We start from the raw sequence: 22,262 nt of genomic DNA on the forward strand, positions 1-22,262 counted from the left end.
CCCTGCCCAGAGAAAAGAAATAAGTTAATTTACAGTCCTGGATAATCTGGGAGAAGGAAAATCACTTCACTAGCTTTCTGTTAAATGCCTCTGGACACAGAGGAAAAAGATACTACACAGTTTCAAATTATTAATTAAAGGACATCAAAGGTTTGGGGCGGACCCTTAGATTTGAGAAACAAAAGAAGTTCAGAGGAAAAAAAAACAATGATGGAAAACATTTAAATCTCCACAAACAACTTGAGTTGGTTGGAAACTTTATTTTCCTATTTACACAAAACAAGTTGGAGGCCTACTTTGCTGCTTGGGCCTTAGAAAAATATGATTTTAGCCTGCTATTTTAAATATATCACTATTTTGTGAGAGGGGCACAAATCCACTGGAATTGAACACCACAATACCCTGAAGGATCACCAGCTAAGTCTTACCTATACCTCAGACTTTCTTCATTACATCTGGTTGAAATGAGATTTTTAAAAAAGAAAAAAAAAGTCTCTCCTGGAAAATGCTGAAGAGTCTTTCTCTGCAGGCTATAAGACTTGAACAGAAGACCCAGCGTCTGGACCCCGGGCCATTGGCCTGATGGTGAGTATTTTCTAGCTCAACAATTCCCTGAGAAAGAGTATCTTCCAGCCAGGCCTGTGCAGGCCTCTCAGTTGCCTACTGCCTCTGCTCACAGTAGCTGTCAAGCAAACTTCAACACATAACTCAGAACGTTACTTGCTACGCACACAACCCACTTTAAAAATTTTTATAGTTATTATTATTGTTATTTTATTTATAGAGACGTGCTAAGGCTGTGAACTCTGCTATGGGCCCAGAAGTTCCGGGTTTCCTCGCTTTGCAGATCCCGGAACTTTGCACGCGTCGGGAGATGCTCCAAGAGGTAGGAAGTGGGGCCCAGATCCCAGCTGGTGAGAAAGTTTGTCAACGCGAGTTTGGGGCGGACCCCTAGATTTGAGTATTCTGCGACCCAGAGACCCAGTACTTCGCCTCTGTCCTTCTTCCCTTATCTGAGACGAATGCCTAAGATGCGTGCAAGGTGGATGAGGTTTGGAGCACCTGGAGAGCTGAGAATCCCACGCCCAAGAGATGCTTCTAAGAAACGCACAGGGCTTCATTTAGACTCCTTTTCTTTTAGACTCCGCAGCGGGATTCTTTCCCATATAAATTACTGAAGGCCATTACCTTGGCTCCTATTGGCATGCTCCCTCAGCATGTGAGGGAATGGTTGTGGATGAGCAACAGCATGTAACAAAGAAATCCATCTTTGGATCTTTATCAGAAAACATTTATTGTCAAGGGGCGATTCTTAAGAAAAATAATTCAATAATTTTTCTCACCCAGAATTTTGATAACACAGTATTTACACCTGTACAATATATACAGCATTTCTCCTAAGCAGCGCTCAAAGCGAAGAATAAACTAGCGGGGGGAGGGGTGTCAGAGCACCGGGGGGTGCTGGGGCGTGTGCAGGTTAAGGGCGTTAGGGTGGGCATGGCCTATCAGGTTGAGGTAATGCCGGTCGAGGCCCTGCACGGGTGTTAGGAAAGGGCTGTGCTGCTGCGCTGGGCTTGGGAGCGGCACCGGTGCGCTGGGCAGGTAAGGCAGCGCCGGGCTGCGAGCAGCGCCATGTGGCCAGGGGAAAGGCCCCGGGGCAGCGCCCTGTGGGAACACAGTGGCCTCTCCCGGGCTGTGGCCTGCGAACTCAGGCCCCGCAGGGTGCAGTTGGTAAGAGAAATCTGGCTCCGGGAGCGAACTCAGCGGCTGGAAGGCCGGCTCCGCGCCCAGGCGGGCCTTGGACTGCAAAAAGGCCAGGATGCGCGCGTACTTGGTGTCTTTGGTCTCCATCCGCTCCACGGTGGTGAGGTAATGCACCAGGTTCTTCATGCACTCATGGTAGCCATAGTGGAAGTAGTTTGCAAACTCCGTTAGAAGTTCTGCTGAAGGGGCAAGAAAAATGGTAGCAAAGCGGGGGGGGGGGGGGGGAGAATCCTAACCAGCTCCTTCCCTATCGCGAATTTAAGGAGGGTGCTGGCCATCTCCCACCACATATTCCGATCAAAGTTCTCATTTGAAGCGCGCGCTCTTCTCTTCACAGTTGAGAGACTGGAAACCTCGAGGTAAAGACCCCTTTCCCCGCAGAGCCTGACCACACCCACCCACCTGTAAAAAGGCGATGGAACCAGCCTCTCTAGAAACCAGTTCTCCTTCACCGCCTCGCCGTCGTCCAAGCGGGACAGTTGCTTTAGCAAGACCCCCTTTTGTCCCTCTGCTCTGGCTACTTCCCTCTAGTAGATTTGTCTGGGAGGCTCCTTCACTCCCACTCCCAGCCCCCAGGTCTCAGTGTGGCGCAACCTCCCTGCCCAGATTTCCGGTTCCCTAACCCACGCCCACCTTTTTCCCTTCCCCGGGGAAAATCAGCAGAGTGTAGAGCTCTCAGGTATTGAACAGTCATCTCCAGGATCTCCGCCTTCTCCAGCTTCCCGGAACTCTGCAAAAGGAGAGGTTCCTTGAAGCGGCCCAGCGGTCGCAGGCCAACCCTAACCGACTGGGAAGGCACGGTTTTATCTGGAGGGGACTTGAGAGTAGAACGCTAAGGCGGATCTGCGTGAGAGCCGCATAAGGTTCAATCAGTGCTCAGGTCCCAGGTGAGCCAGGCCGGTAAGCGTCCACACACATCTCCGAGGGGAGTGACAGTGGAGGGTTCTCAACGCCTGGCACCCGGCTCACGCTACAAACATTACCTGCTTTGCCAGGGCCATGGGCACGGTCTTGCCCAGCTCATTCAAGCAACGGTTGATTCGGTCCCTCCTCCGCTTTTCTATCACTTTATGAGAAACAGGGGTTCTCTGTGAACAGAGGTTTTTACATTTAGGATGTTATCCAAGACACCGCTATAGTAGCTGTGTGCTCAGAGGTTCTCCCCAAGAAGGAAATCCTCCTCCGCCAACTCGGACCAAGGGAGCTCTGTCCCCTCCCGCCGGTGCTGGCGCATTCCACTTCCAATCACCCTACCCGCCATGCCGTCAGGGCTTTGGAGAGGTGGCCACCAGCCTCTGGGCTTGATCTTCTCCCCTCTTAAGGTTGAGGACTCTCCTTTCTTTATCTCCATCCCCTTCCCAAACCACTTAGGATTCCTCCACACGCAAAATCCCGTGTGGAAAAGTCTCCCATCGGTCTAGCCAGGTGGCTGGTGGGTGAGTCATACGCCTACACCACCAGGGCGCAACGACTCACTCTGCGTTCCTTGAGCTTGTCTGACATCCTGGTCAGTATGCGCCCTCGGGAGAGGCGGTGGCGCTAGGCACCCGTCCTTTTTCCACCTCGTGTGCCTCTTCCAGTGTCCCAGGTAGACTGCAGCCTTCCAACTCTGAGGGGCTGCCTTATAAAGCGGTCATCTAAAACTCCAAGTGCATTCACGAGTTGAATTATTCCATAGGATTAGGGGATCTGCGTTTGGAGGATGTATGCATTCAAGATCAGTTTTAAAGAAGTTAAGAAAAAAAAATTAGCAACCGAGGGGGGTGAGCTGGGGGCAGATCAGCTTTGTTAATCCACGTGGCCCTTCAAAGGACACGTGATCGGCTGAGGAATAACATTTGCATGGCAACAGCCCGGGCGGGAAAAGGAGGCGGTAAACTGGAGCGGGCGGGCGAGCGAGCGCCTGCAGCAGCCTTGGGCGCGGAGCGCAGGGGCGCAGTGGCTGCGGGCACCGGGGGGCGAGGACCCTCACAAAACAGTGTCGCCTCCTTTAGTCCCACCGCTGAGTCTCACACGATCGCCTGTTTACAAATCCCAGCAAGCCCGCCGTCCCAGCGCCGAGTGCGTTTTAAAGCCTGTCCAGAGTCATTAAAGTAATTAAGTAAGCCTTTAATAGGCTGTTCCGCCGGGTTCAAGGGAGAGCTCTTGGAGACGGAGGCGCCCCGTTTGTTCCCAGGCTTTTCTCACACGACTTGGTGACACGTCCATCTCCCCCCTTTTTGTTTACACCGCTTTATTTGTCCGGACATCCCGGCAGGTGTGGGGCTGCGGCTGGCACACGAGGCTCCCGCCTCGCCTCGCCCCTCCCGCGGGTCTTTGGCACGCGACGCTCCCCCCCTACTCCCTGACCACATCGCTCGCTTTCTTTTCTCCCCCCTCCAGCTCTCTCTTGGTGGGGGGAAGAGGCTCAATTTGTAGCCTATTATCCTATACGAAAATGTCCATTGAAAAGTATGAATAGTTTCATTGGGCTAAATTTTAATAATACCAGGGGGTGAGGGAGGATAGGCAGGCGTGTGTGTGTGTGTGTGTGTGTGTGTGTGTGTGTGTGTATGTGAGGGGGAGGTGGGAGGATTGGGGGCAACACGGAGAAGAGTGGGCCGAGAAGAAAAGGGGGAATGCAGCTGGCCCAGGCGAGCATTATGCGACGTCACCTGCGTGAGGGGGCGCCTACAGACCCCTATTCATTTGCCTAATTTTGGTCAATTTAACAAACTTCAGGAGAAATTATTGTGGCTTTGTCAGGGAGGGTGAAGCCTTCTGATCGAATTAACAGCATGTTTTGATCCGGTAAATGTCATTAGAAAGGGAGAAACAATCGCGCTTAGAGGGCTCTGAGTAATGCGCCCAAGTGGAGACGCCAAAGCGCACGGCTCACAAAGGGAGCAAGTAGCTGCCACAGGGAACTTTTGTACCCGCCCATCGCCCAAGTTTTGACACAAAAAGGCATTATTTCATACTTGAATACGTTTAATCCAACGATTGTCTATTTTCTGCAAACATATTTTCACAGCATTGTTAACTTTTTATGTCCCCCTTTCGCGGGCGCCTTTTCTTAACGTTTGGGGGCGGGTGAGCGCAGACACTTTGGGCATCAATATTTGTCACTGAAAAGGGCCCCGTGAAGTTAGGGAAGTTGATCTCTTTTTTATGGTTTTAGAAAGCGAAAATATCGGGGGAGGAGGAGGGAGGGAAGACAGGAACAGAGACGAGGGAGGAAATTTGCTGGACTGGCCCAAAGGGAAGGAGGGGGGCGGCGGCGCCTGGGAACTCTCTTGGCCGTCTGCGCCTCTGCGGGCAGCCTGGTTGGGCTGCCCAAGACCTCCTCCCCCACCGACCCTCCTAGCTCACGTTAGCTGTCTTGGAACCCTCTGAAGCCTCCGGATTTGTCGGGTGTGGGTGGTGGGAGAGCTTTCTTGCAGATGGAAACAATAAAAACGATTTTTGTTTTACGACCGGCTCCAATTTCTCACTTTTCATAATCTTTTCCATCTGGAAACTGCGAAGACTTCTCTTTAGACACCTTGTCCCTTCTTTTTGTCACCACCCTCGCCTAAATTCTCTCTACTTTGCTAGACAACAGCAGGGGCGGGCTCTTCTTTTGGGTGGTTTTAGTCCCTGATAGAGGTGGGCAGGGCGGAGTCCTGCTGCCTGGTGGCACATAGAAAGCTCTAGGGCGCAGAGACAGGCCTGAGGTTCAGGGCCTCAGGAATCGAGCCTCTCACCTGCAGAAGCCTGGGAAGTGTGAGGGTCGGTCTGCATCACGCACCCTAGAGTGTCCCACTCTGCCTGGCTTCCAGCTTCTTTTCTATTTCACGCCAGAATGGACACGACCCGCACCCTCCTGCAGGTTGCTTTGCCAGCCGCGGGTGTCCTCTCAGAGGTTATCCATTTCAGCATATTCACTCGCACACAAAGGGATTAAACACGAACCCTTATACAAATTAACTAACGTGAAAGGGTAAAAGAAGCGCGCACACTTCTCACACCCCGCCCCCCTTAGGCCCGCGGACTAGGAGTTGATCCTCTTACTGCTGGTGTTAACCACCAGCTGCAGGCACTTTCCACCAGCTAAATTTCTTTCCATGCGAACTGTGTAATTTTCTGGGTTTGATCGCGATGCTGGGCTCAAAGTTTGCCTCGGGTTAGAAGATTCCTGGAGCTGTTGAGTTTGTGGGTAGAATTGAGTGGATACAGATGGGGAGCCCTGGCGCGCATGCTCATCTTGCCCTTCTAGGTTGCAGAACCACCTGAAAGATGCTTCTTCCCATTCAGATTAGCCCCACGGATGTATTTCATTTCTCCATTCCTTGCCTGAAGGCCTGAATCACACTGTGTGTGTGTGTGTGTGTGTGTGTTGGGGGAGGTGGGTTCACGTGGTCTTCCCTTCTGGGGATGATGATCAAGTCTACTTGGATTTTGACTTAATTTTCACCCCAAATGAGACCAGAGTGGTGAAGAACAGGGGTTGCTGGAGCAGAACAGCCAGTTCCATTCCAGCTCCATCACCTACCAACCAAACCAGACTTAAGTCTCGGTTGTGCCTCAATTTCCTACTCTGTAAAATGGGGTTAATAATTATGCTACTTTGATACAAGGTGGTCACTAGAATAAAGTAAGGAAGTACAGGCCACGCATCTAAAAGAAGGCTCATCTCTTTGCCAGCTAATCTCTTCTGCAGTCATCTCCCTATGTTTAGTAGTGTATTGTGGTTTTTGTGTTGTTTTATGATATTTTTAGTTAGTTCATGTTTCTCTTCCCTAAGAAAGCTTTACCACCCTAAAGAAGCCATGGTGATTCCTCCTGAAATTTAAGTTGGCCCAAATTAGGCAAATGAGTGGGGGTATTTGAATGCCACTCTCACAGCTGGGGTTACCTAGTGGTCACTTGCTAGCTGTGTCCTACGAAAGTATATATGAAGCCAGAAAAAGCTCTAAGTGCAGAAGACCCTCAATGTCATAGCCATTCTAAAATGCCTCAAACATTTGCATGGATGTCCAGTGGAAGCTAGGAAGGAGAGATGTCGGCCAAAGAACACATATTTACAGCTAAGGAGGAATAAACTCAAAGGATCTATTATTGTACAGCATGAAGACTATAGTTAAAGTTGATATATTCTTGAAAAATGATAGTGGAGTGGATGGTAAGTATTTTCACATCACAAAAATGATGGCCATGTGAAGTAATACATATGTTATTAACTAAATATACCATCTCACAATCTCACAACCTATATACAGTTGCCCTCCATATCTGTTGTTTCTGCATCTGCAAATTCAACCAATTGGATTGAAATTATTAGGGAAAAATTGTGTCTGTACTGAACATGTCCAGACTTTTTTTTTTTGCTTGTTATTTTACCCTAAACAACATAGTAAAACAATCGTTAAATAGCATGTTTATGGCATTATGTATTATAATCTAGTGATGATTTAAATTATACAGGAGGATGTATATAGTTAATATGCTACATAAGGGGACTTAAACATCCATGGATTTTGGTATCTGAGGGGTCCTTGAACCAAACCCCTATAGACAGAGGGACAACTATATGTTTCAACACTGCTTGCTATGATTTGGATTAGTGCCCCAAGTGTCCATGTGATTGGAGTTTTGGTCCCCACAGTGGTACTATTGGGAGGTGGTGGAACTCTTGAGAGATGGGGCCAGATGTGAGATCTTTGGGAGTGTGTCCTCATAAAGGATTAAGGTAGCTCTGGTGGAACCCCTTGATAGTTCTAAAACCTTGAGCCTGGCCCCACCCAGCCCTTTTTATTCCTGTATGGAGGTGTAATCTCTTCTCCTATATATGTTCCCATTTTGTCATTTACTATCATGTAATGCAACAGAGAGGTTCTTCATGAGAAATGAGTAGAGATGCAGGTACCATGCTTTGGAACCTCCAAAACTACATAAACCCTTTTTCTTTATAAAATTAACTGCCTCGGGTATTTTGTTATAGCAATGGAAAGCTGACTAATCTATTGTAATGGCAAAGTAAATCTGCTCTACCATGATAAATACATACAATTTTATTTCAATTTAAAAATCAACTTCAAAAAAGAACAGGAAGCGAGCCAACTTAGAAATTAAAAATTAAATATTCTTTGCTTAATCTCCTGACATCTAGAGACCTCTTTTGAAGAATACAGCAAGAATAAGTATAATGTTTTTATTTTTGTGATTTTATGTTTAAAATCTGGAATGTCCCCCAGAGCTCATGTGTCCCCAGTGCAGCAATATTCAGAGGTGACTGGGAGGTGATGGACCATGAAGTCTCTGATCTCATGGTCAGATTAATTAACTTTTTAATTCAAAGGTCGGTGGATTTAGGGGAAGAAGCTTTGTTATAAAACTCTCTTTTTGCTTCCTGGCCACCATGAGGTGAACAGATTTACTCTATTATGTGCTCCCACCATGATGTTCTGCCATATCACAGGCCTAAAAGCAATGGAACCAGCCAACCATGGACTGAAACCAAGACCTAAAATAAGCTTCTTCCACCTTTGTTTTTTTCAGGTATTTTGTCACAGGTATGGAAAACTGATGGGCACACTTTACTACTATTTCTTTAATTTCATACATTTGACATGTAGCTTCCAAACTGAAAGATGGGTTCTTTTGTGTTTCTTTCCAGTCTTATAAACTGAGGATTTATTGGTTTGGGAAAGGGGAAATGAATGGAAAGAAAAGTATGTTGTGGATATATGGAATTTTCAGACAAATTGCTCTAAGACATAGTGTTCTGGGTAATTTCAAATCCTTCCCTCCACCTCCCTTCTCCAATACACAGAGAAGACTTTCTAGATTCATCAGTGACACTGGGGATTTAATCAAGTGAGGAAGTGTAGAGAGTCTTGTCAGAGGGTGGGGAAAATGCAAATGTGGCTGATCCTAGCATACTTCCAAAGTACCAGTTAGACTCCTAAGCGGAACCCAACTCCTGGGTTCTGACAAGCAAGCAGGATCGTTCACTCAGAAAAGGTGCTATGAAAGTATTGAATCCTTCAGCCCATTTTAGAGTTGAGGAGTCTGAATAGCAATAGGAGAAATGGGATGTCTGATAGCATGCAACAAGCCACTGTCACAAAGCATTTCACCAAGGGTTGATTTGCAATGTGACCCCCAGGGTTGATGCCTCAGTTTACCCCTCTTGTTACTATGAAGGAGAGTCCAGTTAGACAGACCCCTGGAGTTTAGGGCTGATTCTGTAGGACACCCTGAGGCCTTCAGTATGTGTGAGCATTGATGGGAGGCATCACCATGTGCTGGAGCCTCCTTTACTTTGCTTCTATTTTCAGAAGCCCAGCAATGACAGCATGGCCTGAGCACCATGGCCTGAGCCGGGGTGGGGGAGGTGGGGGGTGTACCAAGTGCAGTACTTGCCCTCGGCAGGCTCTGCCCTAGTGCAGTTGCTCTAAGCACCCATTCTAGCAGCTTGCCAACAGGTGTCTCAATGGGTCACTCAGAGAAGAGTCTTCTCTGGACTTTTCTTACTCAGCATCCCTGATTCCTCTGCTCCCTCAGGTAACCAAGAGTATTCCCAACCCAACAGTGACATTAATGAGAAGTATCTGGTAGGATTAGTGTTGTCATTGCAGTCAGGTAAAGGCAAGAGGGACCCGGGAGAAACAGATCTGTCTCCTACTCTAAGGACACACAGTGGAGGAGTCTATTAAATCTCAAACCTGAAAGGGACCAGGGACTTGGGAAGTCTGTTATCTGTAATAGAATGATTTCCCAGAGATTTTATCTTTGTTCCCTTTGTTCTTGTCTCTGAAGCAGTTCAGTTTTTCAATTTTGAGCTCTTTCTGAAGGTTTAGTACTTGGGGGGAGGTGGGTTGCTCTGCAAGGTCACAGCACCAAAACCATCAGTACCACCAGCTGTCGCAGGGTTCAGATGGGTGTAGCTTCTCTTGCTGAAGACATACCTTCGGAATTGCATGGCCTCAGATTTTTTTTTTCTTTTTCAAAATTTTCAATAATTTTTCATTACTGGGGATTAAACCAGGCCACACATGCTAGGCAAGTGCTCTATCACTGAGCTATATCCCCAGCCCACTTTCGTTTTGCTTTAAATAAAAACTAAGTGTTCTGATTCCTTACTATTAAACATGTGGTCCTTCAACCTGCAGTTGTCATTGTCACCACCTGGCACCTCATTAGAAATGCAGATTCTCAGGTTCTGCCCCTCATCTGAATCATAATCTGTATTTGAAGGGCATTTCCAATTGATTTGTGTGTACTTAAAAGTCTGAGAGGCAGTGCTTTATCTGAAGTTGGAGGCCACCATTTAACGGATGGCTACCTGATGAGCAGATCCCAGGTAGGACTAGCCACTTCAGGAAGGACAACTGGAGAGCAAAAGTGGTGGCAACTTCCAGGCTGGAAGTAACTATGTAGATTAAAAGACTTCCTATGATGGACATGATTTTTGCAGTTTGAATATTCCACAGGGTATTTGTAGAACTTCCAAGAAGTACTGTCTTCTACATGCAATGATATATTTCATGCATGTATCTCCAGGGGTTGGTTGAAAGTAGTAGATGCTCAATATACTTTTGCTGAATGGGATAAAAATGGGGAGAAGAAATTTGAGGATTATTTTAGCATCAGTGCTGGAGCTAATTCTATAGGCAATATCTCACTTGGTCCTATTTTACAATTTATCTTTGAACTCTTAAAGCACTAAGTGACTACAGTATAAATATAATTATTAAGAAAGAATACTTTGCTTGGCACAGTGGCACATGCCTGTAATCCCAGTGGCTGACGTAGGAGGATTGCATGTTTGAAGCCAGGCTCAGCAAAAGCCAGGCACTAAGCAATTCAGTGAGACCCTGACTCTAAATAAAATATAAAATAGGACTGGGGATGTGGCTCAGTGGTTGAGTGCCCTTGAGTTCAATCCCTGTTATCTCCCACCCCCACTACCCCCCCACCAAAAAAAAAAAAAAAAAAAGAATACTTTGCCAGTAGTGGCTCACACTTGTAATCCCAGCAGCTTGGAAAGCTGAGGCAGAAGGATCACATCCAAAGCCAGCCTCAGCAATTTAGCACAGCCCTAAGCAACTTAGTAAGATCCTGTCACAAATAAAAATAAATAAATAAAATGGGCTGGGGATGTGGCTCAGTGGTTAAGCACTGATTCAAACCCAGATACCAAAAACAAACAATACTTATAGGGAGATCACAAGACAGATGAAAGTGTTGCTTTCCATATTTGATGTTACTATCACTTAAAAAGTATTTTGCATATATTGTGCATTCTGTCCATTATGGACTTTAATTATTGTAAGTAATGGGGTTTCCTTTAGTGTGTGTGGTAATTATGGCTTCTTGCTTTGTGTTAACTTGAGCAACCATCTAGAAGGTATCACTGGAGAACTTTGGCTTAGAGTATTGGTGGAGTTCTTTATATAGCTCTCAGGGAAGTTAACACTTCATATAAAGATTTTGTCTGCTTTATAGGGCTCATTTTCTCAGAAAAGATAGGCACAAGTTGCTGTGAGTATGAAGTTATTGTAAATTGCTGTAAATGGCATAGAATGAAGAGGAAACGTAAATTATAATAATGTTCTGCTGTACAGGCAAGAATGAAGTTGCAGCCAGGGTTATGGCTCACACCTGTAATCCCATTGGCTTGGAAGGCTGAGGCAGGAGGATCTTGAGTTCAAAGCCAACTTCAGCAAAATAAAGGCTCTAAATAACTTGGTGAGACCCTGTCCCTAAATAAAATATAGAATAGGGTTGGGGATGTGGCTTAGTTACTGAGTGCCTCTGAGTTCAATCCCAGTACCAAAAAATGAAGTTGCAGACATTTGATAAGCATCAAACCTATATGATCAGGTGATTGCCCCAGCACCCCCATCCCAGTCTGGTCACCTGAGACTGATGCCATTTCTGTTCATTCATCACCGGAATTGAGCATTTACTGTATGCCAGGTGCTGTTTTGGGCAACATTGGAGTGACAGAACAAATTGAACTTCTGGAGAATCTGTTAGGTTCCCACACATGAAAGAAGAACCAGATTAAGGAGCAAGGCCTGGAGGGCAGAGCCTTACCGCTAAGTGGGATAAATTTGCCTCTTCATTGGTCCACCTGCCTCAAATTTCACCCTCCTGCTTGCTGATTCAGTTTGCTTCATTTTTTTTACATCAAATTTAACCAATTAGAGATCAATTTGAGAAATTCCTAATCCCTTCCTTTAAAAACTGAGTTGTTTTCCAATGCTCTCATTAGGATGAACTGATATAACCAGATTTGGTTCCTTCCTAACACCAAACTGAAGGAAGCTGTCAGGATAACCAGTTTTGATTAGGATGCAGGTAATTTTAGAAGACCTAGTATACTGGTTTCCTGTGGCTGCTATAACAGATACCACAAACTTGGTGCCTTAAAATAACAGAAATTTATTCTGTTCTAATCTGGAGGCCAGAGTCTGGAATCAGTAGCACTGGGTTGAAATCATGGTGTCAGCCAGGCCACACTTTTCAGGGATAGGGTGGGAATTCATTTTTTGCCTCTTTGGCTTCATTCCTTGACTTGTGGTCATGACACTCATATCTGTTCTCTGCCTCCATGATCACATTGCCTTCTCCTCCTCTGTGTGTGCCACACCTCCCTGTCTCCTTCTTGTAGTAGTACTTATGGCTGCACCGTGGCTGTCCTAGGTAGCTGTCCATCTCAAGGTCTGCAGCTGAATCACATGGGCAAAGTTCTTTTTTATCACATCAGGTGACCTCCCCAGGTTGTTGGAGTTAAGCCCTGGATGTTTTGGGAGGGTCATAATTAAGCCTTCTGCACTGATGAAGTGCCATCGTGGACACTAAGCATTTGTGCCCTGAGACCCTGAGGGCTGAGCCTCCTCCTCTCCCTCCCTTCCTTCCCTTCCCCATTGCCTTCTTCAGCCTTTCTCACCTTCTTGAATTGAGGATCTCTTGCTCCCAGGACTCAGAATTGATGCTACTATAATGTATTTATTGCTGCTTTATAAGTTAGATGGTCTTCTTTACTAAGCTACTACCCTCATTACTATTTACACACACACACACACACACACACACACACACACACCCCAGTTCTGTCTCTATCCTAGCTCATACAAATCTCATCTTTCCCTCACTCTCCTCCCATACCTCCTCTTTTCATTGGCATCTGGGCTTTTGAACAGGTTATGCTCATGATCACTAGGCCTGTGCTTCAGAGACCTCTGGACATCCAGTCTGACTCTGCCCACTGAATGGCCTTGAGAAAGTTGCTGAGCCTCCTTTCTGCATCTATAAAGCAGTGACAATAGCACCTACATCTAGTCTTGCTGTGAGACTCAGAGCTGTCACATGGGTGAAATCCCAGGCAGACTGTCTGGACCATAGAAGCTGCAGCCCTGAGGTTCATGCTTGATGTAGATGAGCACCTGTTACATTTCTGGAATGGTGCTGGACCCTCACATCACAATGGGGACAGAACTTGGTTGCTACCTTTTAGAGTGACACAAATTCAGGGAGGGAATAGATAAAAAACTGTTGGGAAGTGGGTGGTGATAGGAGGGATGAGAGAAGACTTCCTGGAGGAAGTGCTGTGTGAACTGGGTTCTGAAGCGTGAGTATCTGTTAGGTTCCCACGCGTGAAAGAAGAACCAGATTAAAGAGGGAGGCCTGGAGGGCAGAGCCTTACGCTAAGTGGGATAAATTTGCCTCTTCATTGGTCCAACTGCTCAATCCAAAAAAAAAAAAAAAAAAAAAAAGAAGCAAACTGAATCAACAAGCAGGAGGGTACAATTTGAGGCAGGTGGACCAATGAAGAGACAACTTTATCCCACTTAGCGGTAAGGCTCTGCCCTCCAGGCCTCGCTCCTTAATCTGGTTCTTCTTTCACGCGTGGGAACCTAACAGATACGCTTCAGTATTTGTTTTCTAGGGCTACATAACAAACCACCACAAACTAGGAAACTTAAAATGATGGAAATTTATTCTCACAATTTTGGAGGCCACCAAGTCCAGATTCAAAGTGTCAGCAGGACCATTTTCCCTTTTAAGGCTCTAGGGGAGACTCATTCCTTGTCCCTCTCAGCTTCTGGCAGAGCTTCCTTCCTCCTCTGTCTTCACATGGCCATCTCTCTGTGTGTCTCTCCTCCTCTATGTCTTCTCTCCTTAAAAGGACACTTGTCATTGGATTTAGAGTCTATCTGCCTGGATAATCCAGGATGATCTCATCTCAAGATCTTCAACTTAATTATATCTACAAACAACTTTTCCCCAAAGAAGTTCACATTTTTATTACATTCCAGGAAGACATGTTTTGGGGGAAGAGAGGATACCTACTGCAGTAAGAAAGAGGTAGACAAGCAAAGCCGAGCAGAAAGGGTGCATTCAGAAAGGGATTGGCACACAGAGGGGCACAAAGGCATGAGGTAGCTGTCTGAGTTTGGAAAACCACATTGTGGATCATGAATTATGCAGAAGGGTGTGGCAGACAATGAATGGAGGGCCAGGTTATGGGGGAAGGATGAGGGTGGTACACTTGACACTAAGGAGTTTAACTTCTTTATGTCACAGTGGTTCAGGTAGAGATAATTAGGATTTGAATAGGGTTAGGGGTGAGCTGAACATGTTTGACAGATAAAATTAACAAGGCTCAAAAAATTATTTAAAATGGTAAGAGAACAGAGAAGATGATAGCTGGATTTCTGGTCTTGGAATTGATCAGATGGTGATTCCACTGATATTGGCAATAGGAGAAAGAGAAGGCATTTGGTGGGGAGAGGGTCTGGGCATGGGAACAGGGAATATAGGAGAAGAGGTCTCCTTTACTTTTGGACTGATTTTAAAGTTCATGCGGATATCCATAAGAGCGTGACTGGAAGACAGTAAGGGTATGAAACTGAAGGTCAGGGATAAAAAGGGATAAAAAGGAAGCATCTTCAGATGTTGATAGACAGTGAGGGTGGATGGAATCCCTTGGAAGGGCTTAAAGGAGACAGGCAGGGGCCAAGATAGAATCATGGGGATGCTCATGGGCAAGACTGGGTGGAGTACATTGATCAAGAATGTAGATGGGAAGAGAAGGGAAGGAAAAGGGAAGCAGGAGAGCTTAGAGGGCCCTAGCATTCCTAGCAGCAAAGGTACAGATGGCTTCAGGAAGGAGATGATTGGTAGATTTTATATGGAAGAGAGCCAGAAAACATTTCTAAGACCCTAAAGATCCATTGGATTGAGCATGGAGATCATCATCAAACTGCAAGTTTCAGAAGAGGAGTAGAAACAGAAAGGGAGGCTCAGACTCTCTTTCTTCAACCTGGACTTTGAGGGTATGGGTGTCTCTCAGGTGATGAATTCAGACTGCCTGCTGGAAAGGACAATCCTCCTGGTCACCTGCTAGTTGGAGTTGAGTTGGGTATATCTTGTACCACAGTCCTCTTTATCTGTGGCGATACATTCCAAGACCCTCAGTGGATGCCTGAAACCATGGATAGTACAAAACCTTGTAGATACTATGCCATCTTCATATCTATACATATATTATATATGATAAACTTTAAATTATAAATTAGATACGGTGAGAGACTAACACTAATAAATGATAAACAGGCTAATTATAACAATATGCTGTAATAAAATGACCAGCATCACCACCCTTGAACTCTGGGGCCATTAGTAAGTAAAATAAGGATTACTTGAATGCAAACACTGTGACACTGTGACAGTCTGACAGTGAGACACCTACTAAGTGACTTACAGGAACCCAGTATGAATGCATTGGGCCAAGGGATGATTCACATTCCATCTCATGAAGGATGGAGCAGACAGGACTGGACAGCACAAGATTTCACCATGCTACCCAGAATGACATGCAATGTAAAACTTATGAATTATTTATTTCTGGAATTTTCCATTTAATACTTTTGGACTGTAGTTGACCTAGGACAACTGAAGTTGCAAAAGTGAGACTGCAGGAAGTGAAACCACAGGTAAGGGAGGACTACTGTGATACTGAAAAAACTCTCAGGTGGCTCTGATGCACAGGTCCATGGTCCTGCATTTAATTGATACCACTACTGTGCAGTGGCTTGTCAATAATTGGAGGTTATATAATCTGATGTAAGATAGCTATGGCCATTGGTGCCTCTCAGGGGACAGTCAATGGTGGTGTTGTCCTGCTTTTTTTTTCTCATGACTAAAAAATGACTGTGGTCAATATATACATAGCATCTCTTTCTTCCCAGGCTCTGCACTTCTCTGGGCTCTAGAGTGTTGCAAATCTTTGCTTATTTATTCCCACAACAATGGGATGAGGATTGTGTTTATTTTATAGATAGGAAAACAGGCTTGGGAAATCCAAGGACACTTGACTCAAGGTGGTAGAGCTGAATACAATGGAGGCTAATCTAACTCCCAGCAGGATTCATATCTTTGATGGCATTGAGATTACAAATCACAGGAGACTTCTCAGCAAGATGCTTACTCCCACCTTCCAACAGCAAAATGTAGCTACAGCTTTGTGAAGCAGAGGTCACATTCTCAACACACCCTCTGACCTGGTAGGTTTGTTTTTCCTCTTAAGGAGAAGGGCTGCTCCCAAAGATGCAGGTAACCCAAAAGTCAACAGGTATTTGAATTCAATTCTCTCTCATTCTTGCTCTCCAATTATATAGAAATGGCTTCTGAACTCTTACACATCAGAAGTCTTGGAGGACATAGGTTCCTAGTTCCTCCTCAGACCCAGGATTATTAAAAAGAATCTTTGAGGGTATGGCCCTGGAATCTATATCTTAAAAAAAGAAAGAAAAAAAGAAATGAAAACACCTCCGGGTGATTCTGATGCTCAGGCCCCTGTTCCTGCTATGCAGTAATTTGTCAATAATTCAGGATTTTGTATGGTTATGTATTTGATATTAGATTTTGGCAGATGAATGGGATAATGAGCAATTTTTAAAAAAAAATCTTTTATGTCTTTGGTTCTGATAAGCTTATTAATATGGCAATCATTGGCTTTGTTTCCTTGTGTTAGGATTGTTAAGGAGTCCCTCATTCCTTAACTTACTGGCACTAGAGTAAAATCTGTGCAGGTAATTTAAAGCTAGCCGGAATTGCAGGGCTCATTTTGAGACAAGATGAAATCAATGTTATAGTAGATCTGGAAGCAGAGCGACCTAATGCTGCGACAATTCAAGATGTGGACGGATTTGGACGGATAGAGGGTTGGTGGTGCCCTCTAGCGGTGAAACTCGCCAGCAACTTCTAAGAAAGGGACTGACAGCTGGAGAGGTTTTAAAAGAAGCTGGATTCAACTTGGGGCTTCCTGTTTGGAGACCTGGCTGTGTCTTGGGAGGACACCTTGCCTCTCTGGCTGCAGGATTGTTATGTGCAAATGGAAAGGCTGGACGAAGGTGCCCGTGAATATGAGGTCAGCGCGTGCAAGGGGCTGCCCAAGAGAACGGTCGTAGGCAAGGTCTAGCGTGTGTTCTGCGCAGAGCCGGTCACAGCCCTGCTATCCATGTCACACAGGCTGTGTCCTCCACTGGTATGTGGGCCCTCCAAGCCTGGCACCTTGGTTTATCCATTTCATCTGGCACTGAATAAGCGAGCTCTTTTCTGCCTGCGGGCGTCGTGCAGGCATGCGCAAGCCATGGCTTCTCTGAAGGGCAGATTGTTAGGAGGAAGTTCTCCTGCAAGGGGATTCTGTGTTTTTTCAGCCTGACTCTCCTTGAGAGCTTTTGCACATTGAGTGAAAAGGTCACTGCTTGCCAGAAGGCTTGGGTACTGGTACTGGCTTTCCACTGATGTGGTTTGACCTCCACAAATCCCTTCCCTGGTGGTTTCCTTCCCTGCCAGGGCTCTGGGGGGGGTCGATGCAGTTACAGCTAGGGGGCGCATTTGCTCCTTGTATATTTAAATAGCTCCGTTGAGACGCCCCTCCCCCCATGCCTGGCAGAAGCCGTGGGAAGAAAGTCACACAGGAAGAAAAGTAGAAAAAAAGTGAAAAAGAATAGAAAAGATATCAAAGAAGAAGACAGGGAGGAGAGAAAAAAAAAAGAAAAAAGATAAACACGAGATTAGCAGATTCCACTAGTTTGTTCCACAAACATTTACCAAGCACCTGTGTATGACGGTTAATTTTATGTGCTAACTTGACTGGGCCATAACATTTGACATTTGGTTAAAGACCAATCTAGATGTGACTGTGAAGGTATTTTTTAAAAAGAGATTAACATTTAGAGGGATAGACTTTGAGTAGAGCAGATGATCCTCCAAAATGAGAGTGGGCTTCATCCAATCAGTTGAAAACCTTCAGGGAAAAAGACTGAGGTCCCCAGAGGAGAAGGAATTCTGCTTCCAGAGTGCCTCGGGACAGGAGCTGCAGCATTCACCCTTGCCTGGGTCTCTGGCCTGCCCTGCCCACCCATCCTGCAAACTTTGGGATTCTGAGCTTCCACAATTATGTGGACCCCTTCCTTAAAACAAATCTTTCTCCTTCTTTTATCCTTTCTCTATCTATCTATCTATCATCTATCTCCATTTGTTCATTTATCCATCTATATATGCGTATACATAGGTGTGCACACATGCACATGTGGGTGTGTATCTTTTGTTGGTTTTAGTTCTCTGAAGAACCCTGACTCACACACCTGGTGTTGATTTAGCTGCTGGATATGGTGGTAAACAAACATGCCCACGAGTAGTAATTCACCATCCAGTAGAGAAAAGCTTGGCCACCTGTCCCTTGCATCAGGGATTGAGGTTTGGTGAGTGGCTGGTGCATGGTGAATGCTAGATACACAAAGAGGGGACCACTGGGGAGCATGGTGTAGTCAGAAAATACTTCCAGGAGGAGATGGATTTGAGTCAGGACTCAGATGATGGACAGGCTATCTGAAGGACTAAGCATTCGGGAAGTTTCTGGCTGAGGGAGTTGTGTGAAGAAGGGCACCCAGACGTGGAGAGGCTGGCCAGTAAGGCCTGTGGAGTGTGAGCAAGCTCCTCGCATGTCCTCTCATGATGCTCACTTTTATCAGCACCTTTTTCCTCAGTTTGGAGTCATGTCCTCAGAGAAGTATTTCTGGCCTCTCTACTTGATTGAAGCACCTGCCACCTGGATCATAATGTACCCTGTTGTAGCACAAAATCACATAGTTATTTAACATTTGTTTGATTAATTATTGGATAAATAATCTAATCAGTTTATAGAATGGACAGCAGGTGCTTACTATGGGTGACTGGCAAAAGAGTCAGGAATCTGTTGCCAAACCCATGGGGTGGCCATGATGGTGCCCATCTTGATACTGAGGAGGGAATGAAGAGAGGAGTGTCAAGGAGATGGTTCAGTTTCATCAGAGGTACAGACCATCTCTTTCCTGTCTATTATTGTTCCCCTAGAACCTAGTATGACATCCTGCACAGAGTAGGCACTGGATCATGTTTGTTGAAAGAATGAAGGAATGCCTGAATGCTGCTGAGATTACAGGCATGCACCACTACGCCTGGGTGTTGATTTCCTTCGTGACACCTCTCTCGTCTGACCCCATACACAACATCTCCACAGCCTCCATCACCCTTCCTGGCACACACAGTGGTGCAGTGAGGACACAAGTCTACCACGCGGCCTGCGCAATGGTTTCATTAATGAGGTTCTAGGCATAAAGTTAGTTAGAAGAGATCGAAATAAAACACACAGACTCAGTTACCTTATTTCTATTGCTAGGTCCGAGACGACTCATCTCTCTGGTTCCCACCTCTAACCGCCCAGCAGGGCAGCAAGGATTACTCAGGGCTAGCAGGAGAGAGAGAGAGTGAACATGCCGGGGGAGTAGCCTTTTATTGGGGAACAAGAGATTCAGGGGAGAATTCCATCCAATGAAGGTTGAGGGGGGCTGCACTCCAAGGTCAGGGTCAGTGATTGGGTCCCCGGGGTCAGTGGTCAGGCACACCCCCACATGGATGGGCTCTCTCATCAGGAAAGGGCCGACACAGCCAGAGCGCCTCAGACCCTTAACGGGAGTCACCCAATCACGTGTTAGAATGGCTTCCCACACACAAGTACATGGGCTTGTCACATGTCCAGTGGTGCATCTCAACCGAGAGCCACAGCAGCGGAGATTTCCTGCAGAAGACATTGTGACGCCTTCCACCTCTTGCACTGAATCCTAAAAATTGCCACGGACTTCCTCAGACCTAGTCCTGAAGTGAATCCTAATGCTTTTTTAATCCCTGATATGTTCCAGGAATGGCGCTGGGCATTACACACCTTATCTTATTTAACGTTCACAATTTTTTGAAGTGAACCAATCTTCATTTTCTAGAGGAGGAAACTTAAAACCAAAGAGGCTGCTGACTTCCCAACAATTATCTAGCTGGTAAGTCAAAACAGCACTCTGTCCTTTCTCTCCAACTCTGCACTTCCTTCTTAGCCTCGATTTAGGTTCTCTTACCCAGACACTTAGGATATAAACTCTTACATTCCTTGACTTCTGCTTTGCTCTGACTATACCCCACAGTCATCAAGTTCTATTGATTTCTTTCTTTTGTTTTTTGTTATTTATTTATTTATTTGTGCCAGGGTGATTTACCACTGTGCCACATCCCTAGCCCCTGCCTTTTAAAATTTTTTATTTTGAGACAGGGTCTCACTAGGTTGCTTATAGCCTTGCTATGTTGCTGAGGCTGGCTTTGAACTTGCGATCCTCCTATTTCAGCCACTCAAACTGCTGGGATTACAGGCATGCACCACTATGCCTGGGTGTTGATTTCCTTCGTGACACCTCTCCGGTCTGACCCCATACACAACATCCCCACAGCCTCCATCACTGACACCCCATTATTTCTCTCCTGCGTTTTAGGAGCTTTTTACCTGTCACCAGCAAGCTTTTCCAGTCTGTTCCACACACTGATGCCAGGGTCATCTTTCTAAAGTGCTGTCGAAAGCCTTCAGTTGCTTCCCATTGGCTTTAAGGAAAGTATCAGAACCAGACCCAAGTGACAATTAGAGCCTCCTCTACAGACAAGGCCCAAATCAATTTCAGCACTGAATTACTTTTTTGGGGATAAATTTCTAGTCAAAAATGTGAGACTAGTTCATTTTAGCCCCTCATCTCCCTCCCCAACCACAACCACCTGGGCCATTTTGTTCTCCATTTGCCTTTCTGCTCTGCACTTTCTGTCCTCAGGTCAGCATGGCTCTGTGGACTTTCCCATCAACAGTTTCTACTCTTCCCTATTCCATCAGAAGCAAAGTCCTACACCCTGAGCTGTCACCTCGCCCTTACCTGAGGGACCACTTCCTGTCAAGCTGTAGTTGTTTATCCTCTCTTGTTCCATGATTTGCACACCACATGGCCATGAGCCAGTGTCCCCCTTTCCTTGCTCCATAATTCTGCCTCCAGCTCAACATTGTGAACCCCTCTTGTGGACCCAGGGGGCTCTCGAACATGACCTCCTCACCTCCATCACTCTCTATCACCATGGTACTTCAGCTTCCAACTGCGGCTGCCTCACCTCAGAGCTCAACATTCCTTGGAAATGTTCCACCTGTAAGAGGTGCCTGACTGGATGTAATCTAGTCTCTCTTAGACCTTCCAGCCTTCTCACTAAATATTCAACAACAATCAAAAGCTAATTAGCACCTACTATGTGCAAGGGTCTGGGATGTAGTGGGGAACCAAATAAACACGTAAAGCACACCTTATACAGGGGAACAGCCAAATAATGACCAAACTAAAGCTTTAATTGCAGCAAAGGTGAATGTGAAGAAAAGCACCATTAAGAAGAAGAAGAAAAGCATCTCACTGTGGCCATTAATTCTCATCTCCTCCATATTCTCCAGGTATGACAAGCCCCTTCCGGTTTTTACTTCTTTTCCTTTCCATTCCAGACCCATGGAACATCATCTCTTACCAGGTCTCTTAACACTCTCACCCTTGTTCTTTGGCAGAAGAGGAAGAACACAGTGAATTCAACTTCACATCTTTTAAACCAGGGACCCAAGTAATGCCAGTGAATCACAATCAGCATGAATGGGTGGTTGTGATTTCTTTATCCATTCATCTGATGAAGGGCACGTAGGTTGGTTTCATAGTTTAGCTATTGTGATTTGAGCTGCTATAAACATTGATGTGGCTTCATCACTATAATATGCTGTTTTTAAGTCCTTTGGGTATAGATAGCAGAGTAGGTCAAATGGTGGATTCAATCCAAGTTTTCTGAGGAATCTCCAGACAGCTTTCCAGAGTAGTTGCACCAATTTGCAGTCCTACCAGCAATGTATGAGTGTACCCTTTTCTCACATCCTCACTAACATTTATTGTTACCTGTATTCTTGATCATTGCCATTTTGACTCTACCAATGATCATATGCCCTTTTTGCAGGAGAGGTTTGGTGTCTTAATTCACAAAGAAAATAGCTACTACTAACATGAAAGCTCTCACTATCCTGTCTTACTGACACACAGGCCAATATCACATTCATCCTTACCTCCTTCCTTCTCCCCATGTCTCTGGAAAGG

At 45.7% G+C, this 22,262-nt stretch overlaps 1 protein-coding gene across 2 annotated transcripts; it reads right to left on the reverse strand.

Annotated features, from left to right (window-relative positions):
• Positions 1-1,443: 1,443 nt before the first annotated feature.
• On the reverse strand, positions 1,444-3,267 carry HELT (helt bHLH transcription factor; the record flags this gene model as incomplete). Of its 2 annotated transcripts, none has more annotated exons than XM_081269837.1 (4): positions 1,444-1,940; positions 2,398-2,494; positions 2,748-2,852; positions 3,241-3,267. In XM_081269837.1, 4 exons carry the CDS (start codon positions 3,265-3,267, stop codon positions 1,444-1,446), a joined length of 726 nt encoding a protein of 241 aa, XP_081125963.1. The 2 variants fall into 2 exon arrangements, with proteins under 2 accessions (XP_081125963.1, XP_081125962.1); XM_081269836.1 differs by having other exon boundaries at positions 1,444-1,943.
• Positions 3,268-22,262: the final 18,995 nt, after the last annotated feature.

Source organism: Spermophilus citellus, assembly GCF_964194105.1.
Source record: "Spermophilus citellus genome assembly, chromosome: 16".
NCBI lineage: Eukaryota > Metazoa > Chordata > Mammalia > Rodentia > Sciuridae > Spermophilus > Spermophilus citellus.